The sequence below is a fragment of the Leptodactylus fuscus genome, chromosome 3 (assembly GCF_031893055.1).
Source record: "Leptodactylus fuscus isolate aLepFus1 chromosome 3, aLepFus1.hap2, whole genome shotgun sequence".
Lineage (NCBI taxonomy): Eukaryota > Metazoa > Chordata > Amphibia > Anura > Leptodactylidae > Leptodactylus > Leptodactylus fuscus.
This window is the reverse complement of record NC_134267.1, coordinates 162,432,612-162,449,678: the sequence shown is the minus strand read 5'-3', so window position 1 is coordinate 162,449,678 and position 17,067 is coordinate 162,432,612. Positions and strand designations below refer to the sequence as shown.

Below are 17,067 nucleotides of genomic sequence, written 5' to 3'. Positions count from 1 at the left end.
ACCGACGCGTTTTTGGAAATCGCAGCATGTCAATTATATCTATGGAAACGCCAGCGTTTTCCCCATAGATATAATTGTAACAGAAAGTCCGCAAAAGAGAACTGTACGAACTTTCTGTTTAAAGCTTTGCGGAAGAACCGTGATGTGTTGCCACCGGGATTTTTCCCGCAGCACTTTTTGGCTGCGGGTCATCCCGTGGGGCCTTAACTTTAACATTGTTTTAGAGTCTACAGTCCTAGCCTGATCTAATTGAAGATCGTGACATGCTTGATACAGATGTCATAGAAGCCAAGTATCGCAAACTTCCTGATGATATTTTTGGTTTAATTACCATAGTTATTTTGGGATCACACACAAGTGTGAGCTTGTTTTATTCACGCTTTTTTAGTTCAGTTTTCTGATGTTTTCCTAATATGTAATGATAATATAAAATAGTCTTTCCAGGAAGAGACTCTAGTCACTATTTGTGTAATATCCCTGCCCAAACTGTTTGCTTGACACATAATTGTCACAATGTATTATATAAAAACAACTTGTACCTGCTGTGTAATAGGACATAGATTTCTGTAGCAATATTGTGGGCAAAACAAAGATTGCAAAAAGCAAATCTTGACACAACCTGTTTTTATAGATGAACACACACACGCACGCACGCACGCACGCACACACACACACACACACACACACACACACACACACACACACGCACACGTTGAGGCTCTCTATGTTTATATTATATTATATGTATACATATGTATTATATGCATGCATATATAAACAACTTCTTCACCTTTCGTGCTAAAAATACCAAACAGGTGAAAAACCTTCTCAAATTAAATTTTGTTATGAAGTTGTGAAAATGACAAGAAAATATCACCAATTACTGGAAGTGAAAATGTGTTTTTTGGCCTTTTGAAGAAGTATTGCGTCCTAGATAAACATTAGTGATGTTCCCCACTGTTGGCTGGAATCAAACGATGGAACATAGCAACCGTAGGCAAAGATGACAATTAGCAGAGCATCTGAGCAAAATCTGTCACTGCGATAACAACGGCTTACTTCCATATGCATAAACCATGGAGACTGCTTTGTGATCTGGCGATTACAGGTTTTGTGAATGTTTCCTTTTCTATTTATAAAAATCATTTTGTTTTTAGGGTTAGTGACTTGCAAAATGTAAAGTGCTTAGTTATTAGTGATTCATCTAGTATTATGTGTTTGTATAAATGACAGTAATCCATCACTTACAGGTGACATTATATGCACTGTATGACCGGTATATAAGTACCCTTTTCAGTTAGTAGCCTAGGTTACTTAAGGCTTCGGGATTATGGACATCACCGTTTTTCAGTTCTATATTATACAGAGAAGCAATAGGGCTCCCATAAGGGAGCATAAATACTCTACCTTCTTGTGCCTCCGATTGTATATGTACATTTTATTCTGTACAATTCTATTCAAATCAGACAGAAAAAAAATGACCCGTTTTATCCTGTGTTTGGACAGACTGTGCAGACAGTGGTCGTGTGGCTTACCACAGTGCAGCTGATCTGTTGCTCCTTCTACACAATTACACTTGGCTGTAGCCATTTCTAGGGAAGAATATCTCCATACACATGGTTCATACCATATACACCAATGCATACTAGAGGAGACATGCTGCCATGGTATATCTCTTTGGTAATTTGTGCAGAATAATATTATAACCATACAACTGAATGAGCAGTAGATTGTGGTGTATGAAATGGCGCTGTTAAAATCCGTCATATGATGCAAAATTTCGTACATCACATTCCTGCCTTTCCAGAGCTGATATTGTAAATTAGTTATTGTGACGTGTAATAGACTTGATGGGACAATAGGTCAGCTGTACAATGGTAGACAACACAAGCTCACAGAATGGGAAGTCATATGTTCTCCGTTGTTACTTTTGTTATTTTCTGTACTAAGTTCATAATTACTTTGAAAGGCAAGTATCCACCATAAGTGTTTTGGGGAGTGTTTGTGATTGAATCTTGGCTGCAGGTGACTTGTTTGGATTTGTTTGGTTCGAACGACCAACCTCGCCAACCTCGCGAGGTACACCCAATACATACTCCCCTCCTGTAGGCTCCCGTGCCCCACGGTAATGATCAACTGTATTGGCGGATGCTGGTACCATTAATTACAAGATTGTATTATAATAGGGGCAAATGGGCAATTACTTGTTGTTGGGCAATCTTGCTACAATCTATTTTGCCCTTATTATAATTTGGCCTTTGAAATGTGTTATGATCTAAATAATCATTTATTAATCATAATGGAGGTAAAATGCCAATTAATCTTTAATTTACATCATAATGCCCCAGCCCTTTTATATAACCCCCTCCAAGAGTGTAGTCATTAAAAATAAAAAAAAATAAAAAAATTGGACCATTTATATACATTGACCTGTAACACAACTTGTAGCCAGTACTAAGAATGTCATCATAAAGAAACTACTTTTCCTGGAAGATTGCAACATTTCCTTGATGATGGCGGCAGCAACAAAACTGGAGAGCTGTAGGCTAAATGCAGACGTTCAGCTTGGACTAAATGACTTTACAATGGAAATCCATGCATACAGGTTTTCAGGGTTCTGCAACTCTTTTCTGAAGTCTGTTGTAAAAACCAGGCTGATGAAAACCTGTGTAGGAGAAGAAGGTGACATTTCCCTTCTGTACAATTTTAGTTCTGACTTGGAAAAATGTGGTTTCTACTTTTTGACAGCGGGTAACAGAATTTAATTCTGCTGGCTGCAAGTTAAGAGTATATGAGAGGTCTGAACAGTTCTGAGTGGTGAAAACATTTGTGATATTAGGACCCAGCCCATAAGTACCAATAATTCCCAAGCATCCTTTTAGAAACACTGGGCTGTGGCGTCTGAGTCCATATACAACATATTTTATGTTTTTAGATTTATTGTTAAGATCCTTTGGAGACATGGATGATGTAGATCTTTCTACAACTGCAGAATTCGATAGAAACTTGTCAAGTTGAGTAAGCAATCCAATGAAGAAATCCCAGAGTATCATAATAGCAGTTTCTATTTGGATGTGTTTGGTCCAAACAAAACTGCAGGTGGAACCTCGCAAATAATGTGACAGCCAACCCAAAATAACCGACGTGAATAAAATCCTGGTTATCCTGGTTGATTTCCGGTTATTTTCCGGGTAATCGCCCAGCCCTATTTGTGAGTACTGTTCATTTAGGGAAGGTTTGCTTAAAAGTTATTGACCGTTTTAAGTTTTAGAATATCAGTCTTGGGGTGGAAGACAAGTATTAGCTGTTCAATGTCAAATCGTTCTGTTGTCATACAAGATGACCTTACCACCCAGTTGGGTGAGTCTGTTTAAGACTGAATGTCTTAGTGTTAGAACATCACTAGCTGCTCTATTTGTATGTGCATTCAATGAATCACTGCAGAGTATGCAGATGTCTTAGTTTTGTAGAAACAAGCACTGAAGATCATCTCTTAAGTCGAGTGTTTGCTGTCAGACACACCCCTAAATATCCAGCTGTAGCTACAGCCCTGTGTTGGACAATAGCCACCCTCCATCTATACAGAACATGTATGTCCACTCTGAATTTCATTGTACACATATAATTTCACATGTAGGACATATCATTAATAAGGCTGGTCGGCCCATAAGAAATAAAGCAAGCAATTGGCTACAAAGACAATAAACTACAATTTCCAGAATGCAAATCACCAGGTGAATTGTATATACCACTAGCAAGAAGTGCTCTTGAGGTAGCAGAATTGTGAATGCAGCTGTGAATGAGAAAAGAAAAATGTATGGTCAAACCTTAAACGGCAGTCCATATTGGTATTTGTAGCCACATAGCACGTTAAGGTATGACGGAGGTCAACAAACTGTACCTAACTGACTGTAATTGATTTAAAGGAAGTCTATCAGAAATGTGTTTTCCTATCCAATAGCTCTAGAGAGACTGGCCCAGATTTCTTGAAAGTGATGTCACTAATGTTATGACACATCTGTAACTGCAAGTTCTTTTCTTTGATGGATATGTCCCAATCTTTTCACACCGATGCTGCTTTTGCAGGTCTTTTTGGAGTCTTCTTTCTTAAGTGTGTCTATATCTTGGCCAGGAAGAAAGGTGCTCCCACTTTCACTTTTACAAACAGACAGAACTGCCACAAATGGCATCTGATGGCATAAATGGTTACTACACGTCTCAAAGCATATTGGGTACTGTTAGAGCAAAAAGGCAGAAATACGGTGACATGTATGAACCGCTAAGTGTAGGCACGATGCAAATGTTTTCTGTGCCAAAATGCAATCTTTAAACTGCTAAGCATCACTGTACTTCATAGGAGTCTGATGCTTTCATGAGATACATTGCAGTGCTGAGATCTTGTATTCAACATCTGCATGGAGTTTGTATATACTCCCTGTGTTTGCATATGTTTCCTCTGGGTACTCCGGTTTCCTCATGCCAAAAACATACAAAAAACTGACATTTGTGAGTGTTGGAGATGAGCGCCTGTACAGCAGCCAATAACTCGCCTACTCAGCAAGGCTCCCTATGCTTTGAGTCTCCATGTGAAAAGCGCATTACAAATGTTTATCCTTGTTATATTCCTTCCTCATGTCACCTTCTTACCTGTAATTGACAGGTGTTCTCTTCTTCTATAGAGCGATCTGTCTGTTACTCAGGAAAGTTTAAGGATGAGTTCACTTCTGCGTTGTTTAAACCTTTTTTTCTGGTTCACTATAGAGCCAGAAGACTGGATTAACTATAAAGACTGGTCCTTGTAATAACAGATAACAGATCCCGACGAACTCCATGGATTATATGGGGGTCCATCAGATATCTGGTCTTTTTTTTCTCTGAAGTTGCCAGATGAAAAAGTTGTGCTTGCAGTTTTTTGTCTGAAATTTTAGATGGACGCTGCACCATATGGGCTCCATTGCACATGTGAATGCAGCCTTACCAGTGAACCTTTGTCAGTACATTGCACTCCTAATGACACTTGACAGCACAACGTACGTTGCAGCACCACAAGTTATTGGGACCGGGTTTAGAAAAGTTTAAAATGATTCAATATTTATATCCAGTGTCTCTAGAGCTATTAAATAGTATTGTTAGATTATACACCATTATCCTACTGATTGGTTCCCTTTAATGAATCTGGATGGCCTCTTTGTTCACTTATTGAAGTTCATTTCAGGTACAACTTGTGCAGCTATTTTTTCCCAAAGTACATCATCTTCCGTTCTGCAGACATGACATGAAGTTCTCTATGTGCTGTCATGTTACCGCTTTATTCACAGGCCAGAGTGTTTTGTGTAGTGAGCTGTATATTTTATTATTTGCACAACTACATTTAATAGTGGATATTGCTGAACCTGCTCCAGCAGACTTCAGATGTTACATTGTTCTAAAGGACTTTTATCTTCTTTTGACAGGTCATTCTAGTTCAGGTTAACCCCGGAGAAACTTTTACAATACGCGCCGAGGACGGAACACTACAGTGCATTCAAGGTAAGGAAAGTCTGTGGTAGGCTGTAACTACAGAGTATTCTCACACTAGCCCGTTTAACATGTCAGACTGACGCTTCTAAACCCTTCAGTGTGGTTTCTGGTGCCTGAGAGCACCGCATTTCAGAGGAGAAAATTATACTTGGTTTATATTTCCCCCATTTAAAGGGAATTTATAATGGGTTTATTTAGGCGATAAAAATCAGTAGTCCAGTGGCCTGATGCATTCCAGTATATTGGATGAGAAAACCGTGTGCATTGCCTGCAGCTAAAACCAGTAAGAACATGGACTGTGGATTATACTGTATAATTGTAGTGACTCAGTACTTGTCTACAAATTGGGAACTAACTTTGCGAAACTTGTAAATTAGGGATGAAAATGAAGTAGTACAAATCTTCCTTTAGCAGTCCGCAACCTCGTTTTAAAGGGGTTTTAACTCCTCAGAACTGCAAACAGGGCGCAGTGTAAATATACCCAGAAATCCAAATTCTATGTCCCTGGCACAATAATCGCAGAAGATCCCTAGATGTGCAACACCCAGAGCTGTCTGCACTGAACACTTCCCCTTCTTTCCCTTCTTTAAATAGCTAGGAAATGCATATTCTTTATGTGGGATTTATACTTTAATATACAATTCAAATATTAAATTACATACAGTAAAAATTATTTGGAAATATTATGACATGGTTACAGTTACTTTTGCTTAGTTTAGATGACAAGATTAACCAGTAAAAAAGAAACCTGCCAAATCATCAGAGTTTGGAACCTCAGTAAGTAAGGCCTCGTTCACATCTTTGTCAGTAATTCGTTCGGGGGAGTCCGCATGGGGATCCCCCCTGAACGGACTACTGAACGCATTGGCAAGCAGTGTTCAGTGAAAGCACACGGCCCCCATAGTCTATAATGGGATCTGTGTGCTTACTGCATGGTCTCTGCACGGAACATGTGAACAGAAAAGTAGTTCACGATCTACTTTCCTGTCTGCATGACTTGTGTGGAGAACATGCGGAAAGCACACAGATCCCATTATAGACTATGGGGGCCGTGTGCTTTCACTGAACACCGCTTGCCAACGCGTTCAGTAGATCATTCAGGGGGGTCCCCATGCGGACTACCCGAACAGGTTACCGTTGCAGATGTGAACGAAGCTTAAGTCTATATTCACACTTGTGTTGTAATTCCAACACATTTTCTAGCATACATAGCAACATACCACAACATAGCCCCATCAGAGCCCATTGCAAGTCACTGAATCCAGCAGTGTCTTTTGTTATGAGCAGAAATCAGTAGTCCTATGCGAACAGAGACTTTTAGGGCTTATTCTCACATCCATTTTACATGGATTTAATGTCCTTGTTTAATAACTAACTGCGTACGAACCCTTTAACTTTAATGGGCACACACAGGCCCATTTTGCAAACCACAGATGCCCATTAAAGTCCGGGGTCTTGGAAAAATCTGGACAGCACACAAATGTATGTGCTGTCTGTTTGTTACTGAGCCAGTGATATTTAAATATATAGAAAATAAAAAAATAAATAAATAAAAATGGATCAACCACAGCACATCACCGAGTAATTTTATGTGCTGTTCATTGTTAACATGGGTGGAAATGCAGCTTTTTTTGTTGCAGTTTTTTGAGCCAAAGCCAGAAGTGGATTGAGCAGAAGGGAGAATTAGAAGCGCTTCCTATATATTTCCCATTCCTTTTATAGCCATTCTTGGCTTTGGCTCAAAAAAACACAACAAAATCTGCAACAAAAAAAGCTGCGTTTCTGCAACATGGGGCCTTAGCGTTAGAATAACTTTACGATGCAAGCGTTTCATCTTCACAACTATATAAAAGAAAAAATCTCTTTCATGGTGTCAAAAGGCAATTTTGTAAAATTATTTTGTTTACTTGGCTTTGCAAAGATTTCTTTTTAATATTCAGTGCATGTACATATGCATCTATTACACGACTATCCTTACTGGGGACGGTACTGTAGTAAGAGAGCATTGCACCATTTCATTTCCCGCTTCATTTCACACACATTCCTTATGTTTTTCTCAGGCTTTTTCTCAATAAAGTATACATTCAGATAATATTTGGACCACAGTCCATAACAAATTCTGTCCTTGAAACAACGTCTCCATCAAGTCGATACAAGAGAATAATATTATACACTCGAGCAGCTAAGATATTAATGTGACTTTTCCTCTGAGAAAGTGAGCTCGAATTTTTACATTTATTATTTTTGTAGAAGTCTAAACCCCGCCGAGCATTTGTGCTATTTTTATGTTTTACAAATCATTTATTCAGCCGTTATCTTCAGTTATTCTGTCTGCGTTTCTCTGAGCTCGCTTTGTTCCAAGTACATGTGCCAAGCAGTTGTTTGAGCACTAATCTTTTTTACTGGCATGGCAGCCCAGGTTAACAGAGGTAATTTTCAGTATTCTGTGGTCTTATCATACAGATCACAGATTGTCATGGCTTGGCATTATCTGGGAGTACAGCACGCATGTCATCATTTTACAACAGATTTTTGCAGCTTGCTCTAAAATACAACTTTTTGTTTGTTTAGCAATAGGACTAAAGCCTCCTCTTAGTATCCCTGTGTGTGTGTCCTATTAGGACATGTTTAGCTGAAAGGGGAGGATGACAAATTCAGTCTACCACCTGCCCCCCATTAGTTATAGTCCAAGGGTTTGGCAAACTCATTTGGAAAACAATGGACGCCCATTCATTTCAAGAGGTACCATGTTTTTAGTTTCTAATTAATTGATCAACTGATCAAAGGGGCCGAAGTCGTAATTCCCAAAGGACTAGGAAACAGTTCACTCGGGATCTCTGCTAATCTAGATGTATGCCCTGAATTTAACACTATACAGCACTATATTCCACACTGGAACTTCTGAAGTTCTAAATCAAAAGGGTTCTCTTGAATTGGAGGTTTCATTCAGTCAAGCTCTATTATGGCCCTATTGAACGGGAAGATGATCTGTCCAAATATAGCTAAAGAACACTTGCTCCTGATAACTGGCTGTTGTAAATGTATCTCGACCACTTGACAAATGAGCCAAGGTGAGAGGATTCTCCTAAAAGGACAAAACCCACTTGTACCTATTAGTTGTGCAGTTGACAGTGTCATTTTTGCAACACTCTTCTTTCTGTCTTGCAAAATGGGAAATTCTGTAATTCTAATTGTACCTGAATGCAAAAGTAGCAAACCCAATGTGTGCATGATAAGCAGGGCCCGTAGGAGTGGAGCATAAACCCCTGTGAGAACAGGACAATCCAGAATGTGTTTCTCCAGAAGGGCAGATTTCATGCTATGAAGGTTATTCTGTATTCCCAGGCACTACGGTCGATAACCTCTGTAAGAAATTTCACACATTAGAGAGATACATTGTCTGTAAATGTGGGTTGTATTTTAGGCTACTGGAAACAATTTACTATTCCTTTATCTCCTGTGTTCTTGTCGTCTTGTCTAAAAAAAATCACCTAGCCAGTGGTCGCATTCGTGGAAATTGCTTTCCAATGTGGGTTTCATCAATTGATGTAAATGTATCCATGTTGTCTGTTAGATGCCTGTGCATCTGATTTTCTCTGGGAAGGAGGAGGGGAAGGTCATTACTATCTACTGACAGGAAGCCCTTTCTGCCCTTTAGAAAAAGAACAAATCTTATTCAAGCGATATGTTTAGGTTTCGCTTCTAATCTGTCAGACACAAAAGAAAAACATCACATAATTGTACGTGAATGTGGGAGGTTCGAGTGGAGTTTCCATTAAATGAACACAGGTTGTTGTTCTTGCGCTCTCATGGCGTGTGCTGAACGGCTCCCTGCAATTACATATAATTAAACTGGGGAGATTTCCACACAGAGCGAGCCCTTCTCTGTGTGGAGACTGGATAGGATCTCTGAAGGGTTGTAAAGTTTTGGCCTTGATTTTAAAGAACAACCTCAAAAGAGTGAAAGCATTGATGCAGCATTGTAGACTGATCATAGTCACATATTTTTTGGGGGGAAGGTGGTCAACATCTGCTCAAGGTTTTTGAAACACTGTCAAACCTTCTCTATGCAGCCTTCAATGATTGCCATCCAGGCTCTGCAGTAGACTTCCCTCACGACAACTTGACCTCCATCCTACTGTATAAGCATTCATGCTATGCTTACAGATACCTGTTTGTCTCACCATTCAGAGGTCATCCAATACACTTCATGCATGAGTCAAGCACTGGAACGTTTCAAGTCAGATATGTTCTGTCTTTTTGTTTTACATACTCTCGATCAGAAGTGTGCATGGATAGTTTGAAGCTTCACAGGAAGTCAAAAAGTTCAGAATAGCAGGACAATATTCATTCCAGATGTGACTGAATAAAAGGGGAAATCTTTTTTATGTGTTTTTTATGAGGAAAGTTCCTCCTAAATATGTTTCCAATTCAGTTCTTTGCCTTTCCTCCAAATATATTAGGTGTTCTATTTTTCAGACACAACACTTTCACTAGAGATGTTGTTATTGTTATCCACATCATATTCTGATATTATGATGACTTAATAATATGAAGTCCTCATTGTAATTCTCCAAGGTTCTCACATGACGCTATCATAACATAATTACCTCCTGGAGCATAGCCTGGCATTCATCATATGTGCCTATGTGGCTATGGAATGTGAGGTGCTATATGGAACTGAATGCCACGTCAAAAAGGCAACTGGTTGTATAAAGAACAAAGAACTACAAGACTCTACTAGTGTGTGCTAATGGGTTATATAGTGCCTAACATAAGATAAGATAAGATATTCCTTTAATAGTCCCACAATGGGGAAATTTCAGTAGCAGACATAGCAGTATACGGCTAGTCTCTTTCATAATGTTCATCAAAGTGGCCTTCTGGTTACTTGATATGAAGACTACGGGATATTTGTCAGACAGTGCATACTGTAAGCACTGTTTAGTGAAAATCATGTATTAAACTTATGCTAGGTTCACACCTGTGCTTGGGTTTCTGTTCTTTAGGTCCACTTGGGGACCCGAAAAAAGAAAACCCACTCCGATTAAAGAGCGGTTACTCGTGGAAACCCCCAGATCCCATAAACTAAAATGGGGTCCACCAGTTTTCTGCCGGGTTTCAGCCTAAAAATGCGGAGAGAAAAGTCCTGCTTGCAGGACTTTTCTCTCCACATTTATCAAGAAGAATGGGGGATGGACTGCCTGAACAGTCACATAGCGCAAGTGTGAACCCAATCTTAGGGGCTTCTTAACTGTATATGATGAAGTAGAGGCAGCATATGTCTGTATAACAGAGGGCTAAGCCATACTGCACACGAGGATTGAGAAACATTGACACATTTGCAGTTTTGTCCATTGATGAATCCAAATGTTTAGTACTTGACAATACACAGCATGTTAAAGTGGTTGGTCGGGAATATTTAAGTTATGGCCTGCCCTAAGTATAGGCCATAAATATCTGAGCATCAACATTCCTATGATGATATTTATACAGAGACCCAAGCCACTGACTGGACCTGGAAGAAGTTGGCTCTGGTCCCTGTGTCCGAATTCTGCAGCTCGGTTCCTGACTTCAGTGGGGCTGAGATGTAGTAGTGGCACCCAGCCACCATACTATGCTGGTCTCCCCGCTAACCAGGTATTTATGGCATATCCCGGCTTTACAATTCATGGTCTAGGGATGTGGCTGTAAAATAAAAGGATTGGGAAAATGTAAGTACATTACACACTTTTATAGTTAACTACATCTTTGAATACAGCTATATGCTAAGGAATCATTCCTGTCTTAAATGTTTCTCGCTTCATAATCGATTAAATATCTGACCTTTACTGATCCTGAGAAAACAGGGATGCAGTGCATCCTCTCTCATTTGGAATTTTCCTTGCACCCTGACACTTCTGGCACTGGTGCTGTATGTGAAAAAAACAGTGACTATGATATATAGGAGCACCAATGCTGCAGATCCTTCATTCTCAGGATTGTTCTAAGTCCCAGTGGTCAGATGCCCACTTATCATTACCCATCATAGAGTAAAGACTTAATCTTAGCAATATGCCAGCACTTTGCAAGATTTCTTTATGAAAGTCAATGGCATTCTAAGATCCTGCAGAACGATATGCACCAAAGTGTTGTAAACTTGTAAAAAAATAATGAGAACCTTAGAAATGGTAGAAGGATGAAGCTGTAAACACAGCAGGACTAATGGTAGGTTTGGTTATTAATTATGATGCTGTGGCCAGGAGATTATCATTTGAACATTTTCATTTTTTTCTAACTTTATTTTTGTGTGGATGAAAATTTGACAACACTTCTACTGGCTGTAAGTAATTTTACTGAGATTTGGCAGCTCTTGTACTGTGTTGAGCAACCAGCACAGTATGAAATGTTAAAGAAAAAAAAACTAAAACCTTAAAAGCAGGAAAAAATATTTATTCAAAACAAATGACATTCCCGTTAATATCCAGATGTGTGGATCTTTGTGGATATTTTGCTCAAATACAATTTTGACTGATTTATCCAGAATTTTATTTTTCTATTCTAGTCTTTATATAGCGTTTGACATCTGTATGTTAGTGTATTGTGCATATTCTAATGCTATATGTAAAATATACTGGGTATTAGGCAGCACAGTGGCTCAGTGGTTAGCAATGCAGTGCTGGAATCCTGGGTTCGAATCCTGCCAAGGGCAACATCTGCAAGGAGTTTGCATGTTCTCACCATGTTTGCGTGAGTTTCCTCCCACACTCCAAAGACATACTGATAGGGAAAAATATATATATATATGCTGGGCATTGCACCATATTTATTGTCCTAGCTTCAATTGGTTTGACACATTTAAGAGAGTGAAGTTGCCATAAGCAATAAGATGCAATGGCAGGTTTGACAACATTGTAATTGAGACTGTAAACACATTTAAAGAGGACCTTCTACCACCTCCACCGACTGCAACTCTTTGCATCCCTTACTAGGGCCTGCTCCACTGATTTTGGTGCAGTTATAATTTTTTTTCTAGCTCCCACCATTCCTGAGCAATCAATTATTTTAGTGTCAGCACCCTGTATGCTAATTAGGCACTGTACTGTCAGGTGGGTGGTCCCTGGCTTTCTGCCTCAGATGTTGAGTACCCGCTGGACAGTAGAGCGTCTACATAGCATATTGGTTGCTGAATTTAACAGTACTAATTGCTCAGGAATGGTGGAACTATCAAAAACATTCTATCTACTAGAATCAATGAAGCAGCACCTATTAAAGATGCAAAGGGTTGAAGTTGGCAGAAGTGACGAAAAGGACCTCTTTAAGGTTAAGGCCACACATAGCAAAACAGAGGTAAAACCAAAAGTTAAAAACAACAAAAAAAAATAAAAAATCATTTTTCTTTCTTTTTGTTATTAAATCTATAGGTAAGACATTCATAATTTTGCAGCTAAAAATATTACCAGTTTCTTTCCCCCACAATCTATGGATATGATAAAATGATATATCATTCACTTTGCTGGTACTGTAAAACGCAGCAGCCAAAAACGCTTCATATCTGCCACGTAGTTCAAAATAATGTTTTCGGGGTTTTTTTAATTAAAAACTTTGCACCATATGGCTTCTGCAACTTGCATGCATAATGATACATAAAACAATACTGAATGCTGGTCATAGTCAAATCCATGACACAAGTGGAATCACGATCTCAAGCCAATCCTATGCGATCTTGTAAGCCAGACATACGATCAGATCAAAGCTGATCAGCGCTCAGCCACTCCTCAGTCTCCCAAATCATTGCTATAATGATGCACCAGTTTTGACGGATACTATCGGCTTTCACATACTAATTTTGGTTAATATTAGAATTTATCTTCTAAACTTTTAACACTATTTTTCAGATTAGCAAGGATTTAGTGAACACAGCTCCATTTTACATCTAGTCTCCAGCTCCTGGCCTGCTCCATTTTCCAGGCTTTGAGCCCTGTATACTTGTGAAAACCAAAAGTACTGGACTGTGTTGCTTGTTGACTGCTCTAGACAGTTATGAATGTGACCTGGCAGCCAGCAGGGTTTCCTGCTGACGTGGCTTCCCACAACGGGAGTAGAACAGAGCAGCTTCAGTGTACTGCTGAGGAGACGGTTAAAAGATGAATCACCCCAGCTATGAGAGAAGGAAGAAAAATGGAATAAAGCTGAAGCTGAGACAGAATGTTCATATTCTCACAAACAAAGAAATCCCCTTCTCAGCAAAAAAGTTTGACTTTTGACTTGATTGTTTTGGTTTTTTTTCTTGCATTGAGGATGTTAAATCATTGTTTCTTTAGTCTTTATGTGCACCAGGAAGCACATATTATTGAGATTAGAAAGAAATAAGAACTAACGTTACTCTTGGTGCATGGAGGTTTTAAGGAGGCATGCAGAGTCCCAGTGGCTCAGAATGAGGGAAAAAGAAGGTATTTTGTGTGGTGCTGCATGTAACTGCATCATGCCATACTACAGAGATTTTCTCCCCTGGACAGAATTCTGTAAGTAGTACACCACAGTAGTCTATGGGTACCATATTGCAGTCCTATACAAGAATGAGGCTGCAGTGCGTTTCTGGTCAATAGGCTTAAAGAGTACCTTTAACTACCTTCACCAACTCCAGTTCTTTGCATCCTTTAATAAGCTCCATTGCACGGAATCCAGTGCAATTGGAATTTTGTCTCTAGCCTTTACCATTCCTGAACAATAATTTCTGTTACTTCCAGCACCAAATATGTTATTTATGTTGTCTACTGTGAGATGGGCAGTCCCCTAACTGCTCCAATCTAGGACCGCCCTCCTGACAGTATAGAGCTGAATTAGAACTCTTTGCTCTGATGTAGCAGGTGCTTGAGAAAAATTGAACATATTAGTGGGCCACACAGTGGCTCAGTGGTTAGCACTGTAGCCTTGCAGCGCTGGAGTCCTGGTGTTCAAATCCTGCCAAGGGCAAAAAAACATCTGCAAGGAGTTTGTATGTTCTCCCCGTGTTTGCATGGATTTCCATCACATATTCCAAAGACATACTGATAGGGAAAAATGTACATTGTGAGCTCTATATGGGGCTCACAATCTACATTGAAAAAAAAAAATTGAACATATTGAAGAATTCAAAGAAGTGGAGAAGGTGAAAAGTCTTAACGCTAGGTTCACACCTGCGTTCAGGGTCTCCGTTCTGTGGTTTCCGTCATCTGCATGCCAGAAGACGGAAACCATAGACCGGGTCCGGCGGTGAGCGTTTTATGCTCTCCGCCGCAAAACCGTTTTTTTAAATCCGGACACAGAGTACTGCATGTCCGACTCTGTGTCCGGATTATAAAACCCGGTTTTGCGGCGGAGAGCATAAAACGCTCACCGCCGCTCACGGCCGGACAGCTTTCTCACCCATTCAAATGAATGGGTGAGAAAGACTCCTGCAGGTTTCCGCCTCCTGCTCTGTTTTATGCAGGAAACGGAAACCTGCAGAACGGAGAGGAGAACGCAGATGTGAACAAGCCCTAAGTCTTAAGTTTTTACTTTCTAGTTGGTAGAACAATGATTGAACGCTGTCAGAATTAAAGATGGATATTCCAAACAGATTTGGTACAGGTTCACAAGGTATTTACTCATGAAACCAAGGTTGTGGAGTTGGTAGGCCAAACCACCAACTTGGATGCCTCTAGTTTTCCACATCCCGACTTCTATTCCAACTCATTCATAAATGGCTGACGGTGATGGTGAGGGGGCATTCACACTTGTGCCCCTGCCTGTCCGCCATGTTTCTGTCCTAATCCCTGAAAAACTGGATAGGGGATGGCTTTCTGGCAGCCAGTTTTAAAACCCATTCATTTGAATGGGTTTTTAAAGCAAACCGCTGGTGTCCGAATGCAGCCTCTCCATGGTGAAGCCATTTTTTTTGGACGGACACAAAGTTCTGCATGTCCGACTTTGTGTCCGTGCAAAAAAAATGGTTTCCCTGTCAAGAGGCAGCATACGGACACCGGCAGTTTTCTTTAAAAACCCATTCAAATGAATGGGTTTTAAAACTGACTGCCGGCAAGCAGTCAGTTTTCAGTTTCTCCGGGCATTAGGATGGAAACACGGTGGACGGACATGGGCACAAGTGTGAACGCCCCCCTTAGATAGAAGAAATAAAGCTCCTCCAGTTCACAAAACATCTATTGATTTGAGTTGTTAATAAAGTAAATATGCAATACTTAATACTAATACATTTATATACAACATCAATAATTGTAAAATAGAATTAAAAATAATTTTATTTTGAAGGTAGAGTCAATAACTTTTTTTCAGATTCAGGACTTTTATATCTATTGTGCACGGTAAGTTTAAGAGTGTTGGAGGCACTTTGCATTTGTTTGGTTGTCTGTGATAACACTACATTTAGAAAATCCCTAATAATTTTGAGTTTCTAGACATCACTTACAATACTCAGTCTTACATAATAAATGAGTATCCACCTTATATAATGGTATCGCTTGGGCAGTCGGATCACTTCAGTTGTACTTTCAAAATTGCATTTTGAGATCAAGGACTTCATGCACACGACCAAGCGTGCAGTCCGCATGTGTTTTGATGCTCCGTTCCATTGTGATATATTATAGGATCAGCTCTATAAATATTGTAACAAAGTGGAGCATTGCACACACGTGACTGTATGTGAGTATTGAAAATTGTAACCTTAAATTCATAAATGCCTCACATTCAGTCTTACTATGAAACGTAAGTATATGCTATAAGATCTACCATTGATTTTACTCTCCCTATTTTCAATAGCTGGTGTAGGTGTCAGCCAGTTCAGCTGACTTTATTTATGTTGATGTGATCTTTGGTATGTTTGGGTCTTTGGATGGCTTATTCTTTTTTTGATGTTGCTTTTGTTTGCTTGACCTGTGACATGTGGGTCAGAGCTTCTTTGCTTTATAGCCCCATTAACTATATTGTGAGAACTGTTTACATCCTTGTGGTTTGCCACTCACTGTTCGCTTCTTGTATAGCTCCATCAATCCAACGGAAAGACAACTGTCTGTGGTGACATCAGTAATGACCTTCTATCCGTGAGTCACTACTGATCTGCGTCTTATTGAGTCATTCTCTAATGACATACAGTATATAAAATCCGGTTATGCATAGACCTTGTATTCAGATTGGATATGTTAGTGACCTACTGAGAAGGGTAAAGATATGTGGATAGATTTGTAAGTCATGCATTGCCGCATTCCCTTTGGTCACAAGATACATGACTAATAAGACAACTGTTGAACTGAAGTAAGTGGGGCGAGGATGAAATTGCAGGCGGATAAAATAAGAGGAATCACAGATATGAAAATAGGAAATAAAACTGTTTGCATAATAAAAAATGATGGCTATAAATAATTCTGACTGTGAGATCAGGATGGTATGAAATATCCATTCCACCTCTAGAGAGAGTTGTGTATGGTCATTGACAGCAATGTAAAAAACCAGATGAATGAAATGACACCCAGTGGGTGGGGTGAAGCTTGTACGAGTGCTCATGGCATTTAGCAGGACAGAAAATGTAATTGA

General features: G+C 39.5%; 1 protein-coding gene across 2 annotated transcripts in view; it reads left to right on the top strand.

Annotated features, from left to right (window-relative positions):
- Window positions 1-17,067, top strand: part of FNDC3B (fibronectin type III domain containing 3B) — a 250,420-nt gene that overhangs the window by 62,897 nt on the left and 170,456 nt on the right. For both annotated transcript variants that reach the window (XM_075268668.1, XM_075268667.1), the window contains exon 3: window positions 5,454-5,529. In XM_075268668.1, coding sequence (XP_075124769.1) covers window positions 5,454-5,529 — 76 coding nt within the window. The remainder of the gene's footprint in view (window positions 1-5,453; window positions 5,530-17,067) is intronic.